Source organism: Numida meleagris, chromosome 5, assembly GCF_002078875.1.
Source record: "Numida meleagris isolate 19003 breed g44 Domestic line chromosome 5, NumMel1.0, whole genome shotgun sequence".
NCBI lineage: Eukaryota > Metazoa > Chordata > Aves > Galliformes > Numididae > Numida > Numida meleagris.
In genome coordinates this window covers 56,781,701-56,791,879 of record NC_034413.1, presented here as the reverse complement: position 1 = coordinate 56,791,879, position 10,179 = coordinate 56,781,701, and the positions used below count along the sequence as shown (strand labels likewise).

The following is a 10,179-nucleotide window of genomic DNA, read 5'->3' as shown; positions in this document are numbered from 1 at the left end:
ACCTTTCTGCGTTGCTCAGACAATCTCCATCTCTCCCCTGCCAGGAAGGGCAAGTATGCAGGTCTCTGCCTCCAGCCAGCCCAGAATAAAACCATCCACCCCTGCCCCTCAGCTCAGAGCGGGCTGCTGGGCTCTCACATGGGCAACCAGGTCCAGCTCTGCTCCTGAAGAGCCTGTGATATCATTGGCACAAAAGGTCCCTTTCCAAGAGCGAAGGAAGAAAAAAGCCTACCTACCTCTGGGCCAGGGCTGGGACCAGGGAGCACTGGGACAGCCTGGTTAGGAAGAACAGCTCCTATAGCCAATTCTTAAAATCTTTGAGGGACAGAGCACTTCTCTTAAGGTTACCTTCCCCCCAGCAAGTAGAGTGGATGGGATCCAGGTAAGTGAAATAATTTATATATAAGACATTTTCATACAAAACCCCAGACTCAGCCCCCCAGCGGTGAGGGCAAAGTGGGGCAGGCTGAAAAATTACAAAGCACGCACTGGAGAAGGGTAGTGAAACCCATCTCCCCTGTCTCGCTGTACATGAGCTGCCTGGCAGAGCCGGGCCACCCTCCCTCAGCGCTGACCCTAGCGGTCAGGGCGCTGGACGCAGAACACTTTGGCTTGGTGGTCGCCGGAGGTCGTCACCACAATGGAGGCATCCCTGGAGAGGAGAGAGAGGGCTCAGCAGTGGGGCTGGGGGCTTTGGCCACCCCTAGCTGTGACCACCTGCACTCTACCCCCCTGGGACTTTTCAGACTCAGCACCCATACTTCCAGATGAGGCACCTCAAGGCTGAGGGGAGTCCCTCCACCCAGCAGCCTCAGGGAGGGATTGGGCCTGGGAGTCCCTACTCACTTGTTGACAGCAAAGTCGAGGATTTCAGCAGAGTGCCCTCGGTACTCGCTGATCATCTTCCCTGAGCGGGCATCCCAGAGCCGCACAGCCCCGTCCAGGCTGCAGGTATACACCACGGCAGAGTTCTCCTCCCACAGCAACTGCACAATTCCCGACTGGGGTATGGGGAGAAGCAGAATGAGCATCAGGAATAACAGTCAGTAACAGTCCCAGGACACCATGAGCTTCCACCCCCCTCCTCCAGTGCTCTCCACCATCCCCACAGGAATGGGACAGCCCTCACAGCCAAGATGAGGCACATCCTCTGCATGGGGACTGCAGCTACCTCTGGGGAAGCCCATGGGCAGAGAGAGAAGTACAATTTGGGAACTAGCCGCAGGAAAGCCCCCCAGGCTCCAAGAGAGGCAGCACTGGGCTTCCAGAGGTGTCAGCTGGGCCAAGAGATGCCCTCAGGCTTGGAGAAAAGGTACAGGGCAGTACCTCATGTTGGCATTTGTGCCTCAAGCTCTGTGTGGAGAGATCGTAGATAGCCAGTGTACCATCCAAGTAGCCTACAGCAGCCAGTGGCATCCTGCAGGGAGGGAAACAAGTTTTATGAGGAGCTGGAAGAAGCAGAGAATTAAGTGTGTGAAGGATCGGGGTTGAAGGAGCACTGAAATGAAGAGGGACCACCCAATGGTCAGAGCTGGAACCACAAAACACCCCAATAAGGAAACCACCAGAAGAGCAGGAGCCAGCAACCAGCACAAAGTTCCCAAGGAAGAAGACAATATACTGGTAGGAAAGGTCCCCAGTAGCTGTGGCTGCAGAGCACCCTGTCCCAGTGCCCCACTCACACGTTACAGAAGCCCAGCGACTCCACTGAATTGGACTCTGCCTCCTCGCCCTCGCTCGCCGGGGCTTTGGGAGCCGCGCTCTCCATCTTGAATACGCACACCACCTGGGGGAGGAACGCTCTGAGTCCTCAGGCCCCAGTCCTCCCAGCAGCAGAGGGACGGTGGCAGTGGTGGCCAAGCACGCCTCCTGCTGGCCGCCGGTGGCCATCGCAGGCTGCTTTTGGCTGACAAAGCCCAGCGCCATCCTGCCCTGCACGGGTCACACATACCCACTACTGTGCCCCACAGGTGGGCACGGACTCACCTTGCCCGTGGCAGAACTGACCAGCTTGGCATGACAGTCCACCGAGCCTGTCAGGATCAAACTGCCGTCCTGGTTGCTGGCCACACATGTCAAGGGGTCCTGGTGGCCGTCCTGGCCTGTGGAGATGGGCAGGAGGCATGAGCTACACCTATACCCGCTGAGATGCCATGCACCTCAAAGCCCAGCACACCTCCCCCTGCAGTATCTGCATTGCCCACTCATGCTGGCACCCCCATGGCAAGGGACAACTGCCATGAGGACAGTGCATCCAGCACCAGGCTCCCTCTGGCAGCCCCTGGCCTCAGTGAGTGCTGTCTCTTCACAGAGACAGAGCTCAGAGTTCACTGCAAGGGAGATGCACCCCAGGTGAATAACCCCTTTCCCACCTTTCAGGACGTGGAGTGAGGTTCCCTGCTTCAGATCCCAGATGCGCATGGTCCCATCCTCGTATCCCACCACAGCTCGTTTCCCTGGGTGAGACAGAACCAGCAGATAGAGCCAGAGCTTCCCACACCCCTTGCCTCCTGCCCATTAGAGGAGCACCCTGCACCTCACCGTCAGGCAGGATTCTGCCACACGTGGCAGGGCATGCAGGGCCCTGGAAGGTTTTGCAGTCTCCACTGGGGATCTTCCACATCCAGGAATTGCCATCGGCTGTGCCCGCCAGAAGGACATGGGCCTGAGGGTGCCACTCCATCCACTGCACACAGAAGGGGACAGGAAGCGTCACGGGGCTGCGTCCTTGCAGAAGGGAGGGGAACCAGAGCTGGGTCCCACTGCCAGCCCCCATGTTCCTGGCAGGAGCAGGGCTTCAGTCACTCACCTCCAGGTCCCCCACCTCAAAGGACCATACTTCTTCCTTGGTCTCCACCCGCCACACTTTGATAAGACCAGACATGTCACCCGTGGCCACAAACACAGAGTCGTGACTGAAGCCAGCACAGGTGACAGAGTCCTTGTGTCCTAAAGATGGTGAGGAGCAGAGATCGTTACATTAACAAATGCCAGCTATGGAAAACATCCAAGCGCCTAGCTCCACAGGAGCATCAGCTGGGGAAGAGCAGATGTGGCCGGGAAGGGCTGCGGGACCCGATTTGTGTGGGGGTACCTGGCCCAATCCCCTCACCTGAGCACTCGAACAGGAGCTCTCCATCACTTAGGCGCCACACGAAGGCTTTATCATCTTCCCCACCCGTCACTGCCAGCGTGTTGGTCTTGGGGTCGAGGCTCACACAGAACACTGAGGCTGCACAGAGTGGGGAGATGCTCACACCTCACGGAATGTTCCCCAGAGATCCAAATCCCCATGGCACGACGGGATGCCAGAGATCCCCTGAACCTCCTCGGTGGAACCAGGGAAGAGACACAGCACAGCTGCCCACAAAGAAACTCTATGGCTCACCCGAATGCAGCGAGAACGTGACCTCACTGTCGTCCTGTGCCTCCATGCCGTCCTCCAACCCCTCATCGTCCTCCGTCTCCCAGGCCTCACCGTCGGGCTCCTCCGCTCCCTCGTCCTCGAAGTCCACGTCCTCCATCTCTGCGGCCAGGTCATCTGCGGGGAGCGAAGGTCAACTCCCGCCCACCTCAGCCCCCACGGGCCCAGGGGCGACCCAGCGCGAAAGGGTCCCGGCCCCGGAAGCGGCGGAGGCCCCAGCGGGGAGGGCTGAGGGTCCCCGGGTGCCGGGGAGGCCCGGGATGGGGACGCAACGCGGAGCCTGCCCGCGGGGACCGAGCCCTGGGGCGGGGCGGCCCGGTACCCAGGGAGGAGGCGGGACGCCCGTCTCACCCGGCCCGGGCGGGCCCAGCTCCACCACCTCGATGATCTCCTCGTCGCCATGGAAGTCCAACGCGCCAGGCCCTTCCGCGGGCTCCATGCCGGCCTGCCCGCGCGCCCCACCCGCCGCCACAACCACCACTTCCGCCGTTCAGCCCCGACTCGGCCAATCCCCGCCCACCGCTCTCCCTTCCCAGCCAATCCCAGCCCGCGTCCTCATCTACGCCGCGCCTCTTCCTCCAGCACGACAACAGGGTTCCTCCTCGCGCGGCGCACTCTGGGAAATGCAGTTTTTTATTCCCTCTCTACAGCGCCGTCCGCTGGCAGCTCCAACACGGCAAACCACATCTCCCGGCATGCAGCGGGGCCGCGGGAGCCCGGCACGGCCCAGCATGGCGGCGGCGCTCGGCGGACTGCGCGGTAAATGCGGGCATGGGGTGGGCAGTGGGCCGGGGGTGCCACGCCGCGACTCTCCGCGGCCTACGCAGCCCAGGGCAACCCCCGGAGCCTCAGGGCCTCCGCTACATTCGGTGTGTGAGAGTGGCGGCTGAAGCCACGCCCCTCCTTGGCTAGACCACGCCCCGTTCTGGGTCACCCCGCCCATCCGCTTTGGCCACGCCCCCACGGCTCCCTGGGCTGGGGCAGGGGTAAGGGTCGCGGCGGGGGTGGGGTAGGGACAGGTGGGGGCAGCAGGGCCACCCCCGTGTCCCCCCCCATGCCACCTCCCTGAGCCCTCTCTCCCTGCAGGGCTCCTGGCGGCAGCCGGGCGGGGGGCTCTGGGGCGACAGAGCTGCCACCGGCCTGCAGGGCCACCCGTGCCACCAAGGCCACCAGCGTCACCAAGGCCACCAGAGCCAGCAGGGCAGCTCCCCGAGGGGGTGGAGTACATCCCCACGCGGAAGAAGGGCAAGAACCCTATGAAGCCGGTAGGGGTGGCCTGGTGAGTGGGGAGACACACGTTTGGGGGTGGGAAGCTCAGCACCAGGGGACACGTGGTGACACGGCCCTGTCCCCCACCTGTCCCCAGGGCCATCGGGCTGCCCTGCGGCATCATCCTCTTCCTCCTGGTGAAGAGACAGGTGGACAAGAACCGCCTAGAGCAGCTCCACATCCGCCGCAAGATGCTGGGAGCCAACGCGGGTGACTACGAGACGGAGCGGTACCGCCGGGGCACGTAGCTGGGACCCTGCCTGCACCGCAGGGACCGACCAGGGAACACCGCCACCCACCCCCAAAGCCCAGGACCCTGCCCCAATCACACTGGGGCCATCTGGAAAATTAAAGTGTTTTATTGAGCAAGTGTAACAACAGAGCGGGGCCCAAGGCCGGGCCTGCAGCGGGGCTGATAGGGCCTGAGGCCTACCAGGCCCAGCTGTCCCCAGGGCAAGGCTGGGCCACGTTTAAGGCACTGAGTGTAGGCCGGGCCCCAGGCAGAGCCCAGTACTGTCCCATCAGCTTCCAGTGACCCCCCGGGGCCAGAGAGCCCCCAGGGCCCAAGTGTGGGACACAGGGAACCCTTCCCCTCCAGCAGGCCACAATCAGGGGATGCTGAAGCGCCAGGGAAACCAGGCAGAACTGTAAGTGCTGCACATAGGCACCAGCTTCAAGGCCTATTTACAAGCAAGCAGGGCACCCCCCATGCTGGGAGCACCTCTGACCATCCCACCCATGGGGACAGCCCCAGCGTCACTCCTGGTCCCAGCCCCTTGGAGCTCTAGGGCAGTGGGTGGCCTCATGAGGACAGTGGGGTGGCAGAGGGGCTGCAGGCCCCAGCAGCCACCAGTACCCCAACTGGGGAAAACAGGAGCCTGGCTGGGGGCTGGGGGCTGGGAGAGGAGCAGCTTGGCCAATGGGAGGGGAGACTGAGAAGCATTTTGGGGAGGGGTAAGGGGTCCCAAGGCACGGGCTCAGTCTCGGCCCACAATCTGCAGGAGGAAAGTGAAGATGTAGACAATGTCAGTGTAGATGGTGAGGGCTCCGTAGATGTACTCCTCGGGGCTCAGCGTGTTCTTCCTGTTGCCCAGCACCAGCTGTGTGTCGTAGGCTAGGAACTGGGGGCAGAGACATGGGGAGGTCAGGTCGGGGGGCCCTCCAGCCCCCCAGGGGCTCCCCAGCATGGAGCAAGGAGGGGGAGCACGGACTCACCAGGGTGAAGGCGATGGCCCCAATGGCCGCGTATAGCATGTGGAGCCAGGGGACCTGCATGGGGAGGGAACATGGGGACATGAGCCATGCCACCCTCTGTCTCCAGGGGAAAGCAGCCCTCTGCAGCCCCCTACTCACATATTTGAAGGAGAGAACGATGACTGTGACGAGCCCTGTCACCATAACCACGATGCCCAGCACGCAGAAGAGCCCCGGACATGATGTGAAGTCAACCTTTTGGGGGGAGGAAGGTGTCACTGGAGGGCACCCCCAAGTCCCCAGCCCCACCTGAGGGCACACCCCCTCCTCACCTTGGTCTGGAAGCAGAAGATGGTGACAATGATGGCCACAATGGCAGTGATGAGCATGGCGATGAGGACGGCATTAGTCCGGTATGTGCTGAGCGCAGAGTAAACAGCAGTGTCACCACAGGCATGGCCAGGGACAGGGACCCCAACCCTCCCAGAGCCCCACTGGGTACCTGGCAATGGTCCCCGTCATGAAGCCCAGGGCTAAGGTCTGCAGGACAGAAGGGCTGAGTCATTGATGGGAAAGCAGGGGCAGATCGACTGCCAGCCCCAAATGCTTCTTCACCAGGGACCGTCCCTTCTGTGGGACACATCCCTGCTGTCACTCCCTAGCCCCGAGCCCACGGCCCCCTACTCACAAAGATGCTCAGCAGGATGATGTTCCATGGGAAGCGTCTCCTGGGGATGAGAGAGGGGAGGCGCAGTGAGATGGTATACGTGCCCATGTCCCTGTGTCCCCAAGCTCCCATCTCGCCTTCCACAGGGACCACCCCAGGTGGGGACCCTGGGTTTGGGTGGCACCAAACCAGTGCAGACTGTCCCCAACCCTCGCAGCCCAGAGGACCCCCCAGACAACCATGTCCCCCCCAGCTCAGTGTCCCCAGCACTCACCGGGGGCCCTGGCAGCAGGCCAGTACCAGGTAGGTCACCAGGAAGACAGCACTGCAGAGAGACAGAGAGCTCAGCCCAAGGGACCCGGTGGCAGCGGGGGGCGGGAGGTTGTGACACCCAGAGGGTGACAGGGACCCCATACTCACTATGAGGAGTAGTAGATGGCGACATTTCTCTGGACGAAGGAGCGGACAGGTGAGCTGTGGAGCAGCAGGGATAGGCATGAGGGTGGCACGCACTCCCCTAATGTCCCCCCACCCCCGGCACTGAAATGCTCCCCCGCAGACCCTGGGGTGAGACACCCCCCATCACCGCCTCACTCACACGAAGGTGAACACCGCGATGATCCCCACGGTCACCAGCAGCTGCACCGAGATGATGGCATAGACCTGTGGGAGGTGGCGGCAGGTGGTCAGCACTCAGCCTGCTGCCACCAACCCGTGCTCCCCCCACGAAGGATGCCCTGACACCCCAGACTCACCTTGCGGATGAAGGTGTGCCGCACTTTCCTGTCGTCCCAGTCGGCCGGCTGGATGGGGGAGCTGTGCCCCATGCCCTCACCTCCATAGGTGTCACCTGCCGGGGCAGGACACCACAGCTCACCCCATGTGACAGCACACCAGGACACCCTCCCCAGAACAGAGTCTGGGAGCCCCCCAGCAACAATACAACCCCCCCATTTTCCCATGCCCCCCACCCCAAAACAAAGCTCCCCAGCTTACCAAAACGCATGGGCATGGTGGGCATGGCCATCCCTGGCTGCGGGTACCCTCCTGGTGTCCCATACCCCCCTGGCGGCGCATACCCCGCCGGTGCCGGGTACCCCCCTGGCTGTGGGTACCCTCCAGCATAGTGGGAGGGCTGGGGGTAGGCGCTGGGGGGGTACAGGGGGTTCTTGTCGTCGTATGGGGGGGGTGCGCTGGGCTGCGCCATGCTGGCTGCGAGCTGTCCTGCTGGGCACCTGGAGCAGAGAGTAGAGGGTGTCACCCTGCCCGTATACCCTGATGATGGGGAACACAGGGGACAGTCGTCATGATGTGCCCTGCATCGAGTATAGGACAAACACTGCCCTTTAATAGTGACCTCTGCTTAATGAGGGCTGGGAAGCATGGTGACCAGGTCACTTAGAGCCCAGGGCCACCGGCATTCCCATGTTCTGAATCCCTAGTGTGACGTCAGGCTGCGGGCAGGGCACGGCCACGCGGTGACTCAAGGCATTCTGGGGACGTGACCTCTGCAGCCGGCCCTGCCATCACTGGGGTCAGCAACCCCAGTGTAGCCCCAGCCACCATCCCACGGGCAGAAATTCTATTTTGCTCCCCACAAACATTGCGGAGTCTCAGAACTGGGCACGGGGCTGGGGATCAGCAGGGACACACACCACAGCAGTGCTGGGACCAGGGAGGGTGCCAACCACAATGGGGCACAACTGCTGGGGTGGGGGCACTGGGATCCCCGTGCTGAGTTCCCTTTGCAGATCCCCCAGCAGCCGCCAGCAGCTGTGCTGGGAGCAGGGCCAGCACTGGGCTGACTCCCCCGGAGCAGGAGGAGGAGGAGAAAGGCAGGAGCTCCAAGGCCAGGAAAACAATGGCGCTGCCAGGAGCTGTTGCCAGGCCCCTGCCCCACACCCCCGGTGCTGGCAGGGGACCCCCCGCCCTGGCACCACCAATGACGTGAGCAGGACTTGGCCCCAAGGGGAACTGGGTGTGACTGGGCGCTTCCCGCAGCACTGTACCAGCACTATGCTGGGTGGGATGGGACGGGGGGGGGGCACACAGAAGGAGCGCCCAACGTCCATCCATCCATCCATCCCAGCAGGGGCGGTTGCCCGCCCCACAGCCGTGCCGTCATGTTTCCCATCACGGTGACGGTGGTGCCGAAAATAACCTATCCACGTGGTGTTCTCCAAAGTTTCGCTTTCAACACTCCGCAGTTTCTCCCAAAACACTCAGCGCTTCCTGGCAGCCCCTGCTTGCCCACCCCGCACCCATAGCTCCCACCCAGGCCTCAACGTGGCGATGAGACTGAACCCATGCGAATGCCTCTAACCATAGCCATGCCCAGGCACAACCTAAGCAGAGACAAGGAACCAGCCCGACGGGTCCCGGCCGCACCCAGCAGCGCTCAACCCCACCATCCCCCCCCACCTTGGGACATAGGCACCCCGAGGGTCACCTCCATGGGGTCACCTCCCCGTGGCACTCGTGGCAAAACCCATTTCTGGGCACAGAACCCCAACACATGACCCATTTCCTCTTTCAGAGCCTGGCACCGAAACCTGTGGTCACCAGCCAGGCCACGGGGCCACCCCAGCCAGCTCAGTGACCCCGTGGCCGCCACCCGGTCCCACAGCTCTACTTGTTACCGTGACTCAGCACTGATAAGCAGCAGGCAGCGGGAGGGGGACCTCAATGCAATGGGGAGACGGGGTGCTCCACGTAGTGCCTTGCAGGGCAGGGTACCAGTGCTCCCCACTTTCCCTGGGGCCTCCCCAGGGTGGAGCTGCCCTGGAAGGGCTCTGCCTTCCTAGAAGAGCTTGGAAAATCGTATCGGCTTGGCACAGCCTGGCACGGCTCGGTACAGCACAGCACAGCTTGGTACAGCACAGCACAGCATGGATGCCCCTACGCCCTCAGGCTTGCTGCCCAGCTTGGCAAAGTGATACGAGTTTGCAGGGTCTCAGCCCTGCTGCCCCCTCTGCCCCATCCCAGGGGTGCCAAGTACGTGTGCCAGCTGCCACCTCCTGTCCCCAAGTCACGGTAACCCCAATGTTCCCGCGCAGAGAGCCAGCCCTATGCCCCACTGTGCCCACCCCATACCACGCAGACACATCCTTGTCCAGCACCGGGCTCACTCAGCGGACCCCCCTCTCAGTACCAGGGTGTCACCGCACAGTCCCTCCGGGAACCCCATCTCACCGCTGTCCCTGTGCCGAGCAGGGTAGGACTTTGCTCCCGTTCAGCTGGAGCCACAGGTTGCCTCGCAACGCACTGCCAGCCCCTTCCCACCCAGCAGTGGGGACACGGGCACGGAGCCCCTGAACAGAGCACTGGGGACAAGGATGGGGGAACACAGGGATGCTCCCCCCAGCCCAGCCTCCCCCCACCCAAGCAGACTCCCATCCGCTCTGGGAAGCTCACAGGAAGGCGACGGGTGGGGGCCACACACAGCAGGAACCAATCCCATGGGACCACGGCGTGTTCCTGCGGCTCGGGGACAGCACCTCCAGCCCCGAGACGGGTCCCCCCTCAGCCCCCGGGACACCCGCCCCCCTCCTAGAGGGTTGTATCATCCCGAATAGCACCGGGGAAGGCAGCGGGGGCACAGACGGAGTCCTGGGGGGTTCCAATG

The 10,179-nt window shown here is 62.8% G+C and overlaps 3 protein-coding genes across 4 annotated transcripts in view; 1 reads left to right on the top strand and 2 right to left on the bottom strand.

Annotated features, from left to right (window-relative positions):
- On the bottom strand, positions 378-3,934 carry AAMP (angio associated migratory cell protein). Its single transcript, XM_021400524.1, has 11 exons — positions 3,776-3,934; positions 3,389-3,541; positions 3,113-3,232; positions 2,810-2,949; positions 2,542-2,686; positions 2,373-2,456; positions 1,987-2,102; positions 1,683-1,786; positions 1,327-1,417; positions 847-1,001; positions 378-652 (listed from the first exon to the last, which is right to left on the bottom strand). Exons 1-11 carry the CDS (start codon positions 3,861-3,863, stop codon positions 577-579), a joined length of 1,272 nt encoding a protein of 423 aa, XP_021256199.1. The 5' UTR covers positions 3,864-3,934; the 3' UTR covers positions 378-576.
- PNKD (paroxysmal nonkinesigenic dyskinesia) overlaps positions 3,982-10,179 on the top strand; it is a 10,409-nt gene continuing 4,211 nt past the window's right edge. Inside the window, exons 1-2 of the mRNA XM_021400530.1 lie at positions 3,982-4,183; positions 4,511-4,703. Coding sequence (XP_021256205.1) covers positions 4,048-4,183; positions 4,511-4,703 — 329 coding nt within the window. The 5' untranslated portion in view covers positions 3,982-4,047. The remainder of the gene's footprint in view (positions 4,184-4,510; positions 4,704-10,179) is intronic.
- Positions 5,035-8,944, bottom strand: TMBIM1 (transmembrane BAX inhibitor motif containing 1). Of its 2 annotated transcripts, XM_021400526.1 has the most exons (12): positions 7,912-8,944; positions 7,551-7,789; positions 7,310-7,404; positions 7,153-7,217; positions 6,975-7,028; positions 6,829-6,879; positions 6,576-6,615; positions 6,390-6,427; positions 6,220-6,307; positions 6,047-6,142; positions 5,909-5,962; positions 5,671-5,814 (listed from the first exon to the last, which is right to left on the bottom strand). In XM_021400526.1, the coding sequence occupies exons 2-12, from the start codon at positions 7,759-7,761 to the stop codon at positions 5,671-5,673; spliced, it is 936 nt and encodes a 311-aa protein (XP_021256201.1). In that variant the 5' UTR covers positions 7,762-7,789; positions 7,912-8,944. The 2 variants fall into 2 exon arrangements, with proteins under 2 accessions (XP_021256200.1, XP_021256201.1); XM_021400525.1 differs by lacking the exon at positions 7,912-8,944 and having other exon boundaries at positions 5,035-5,814.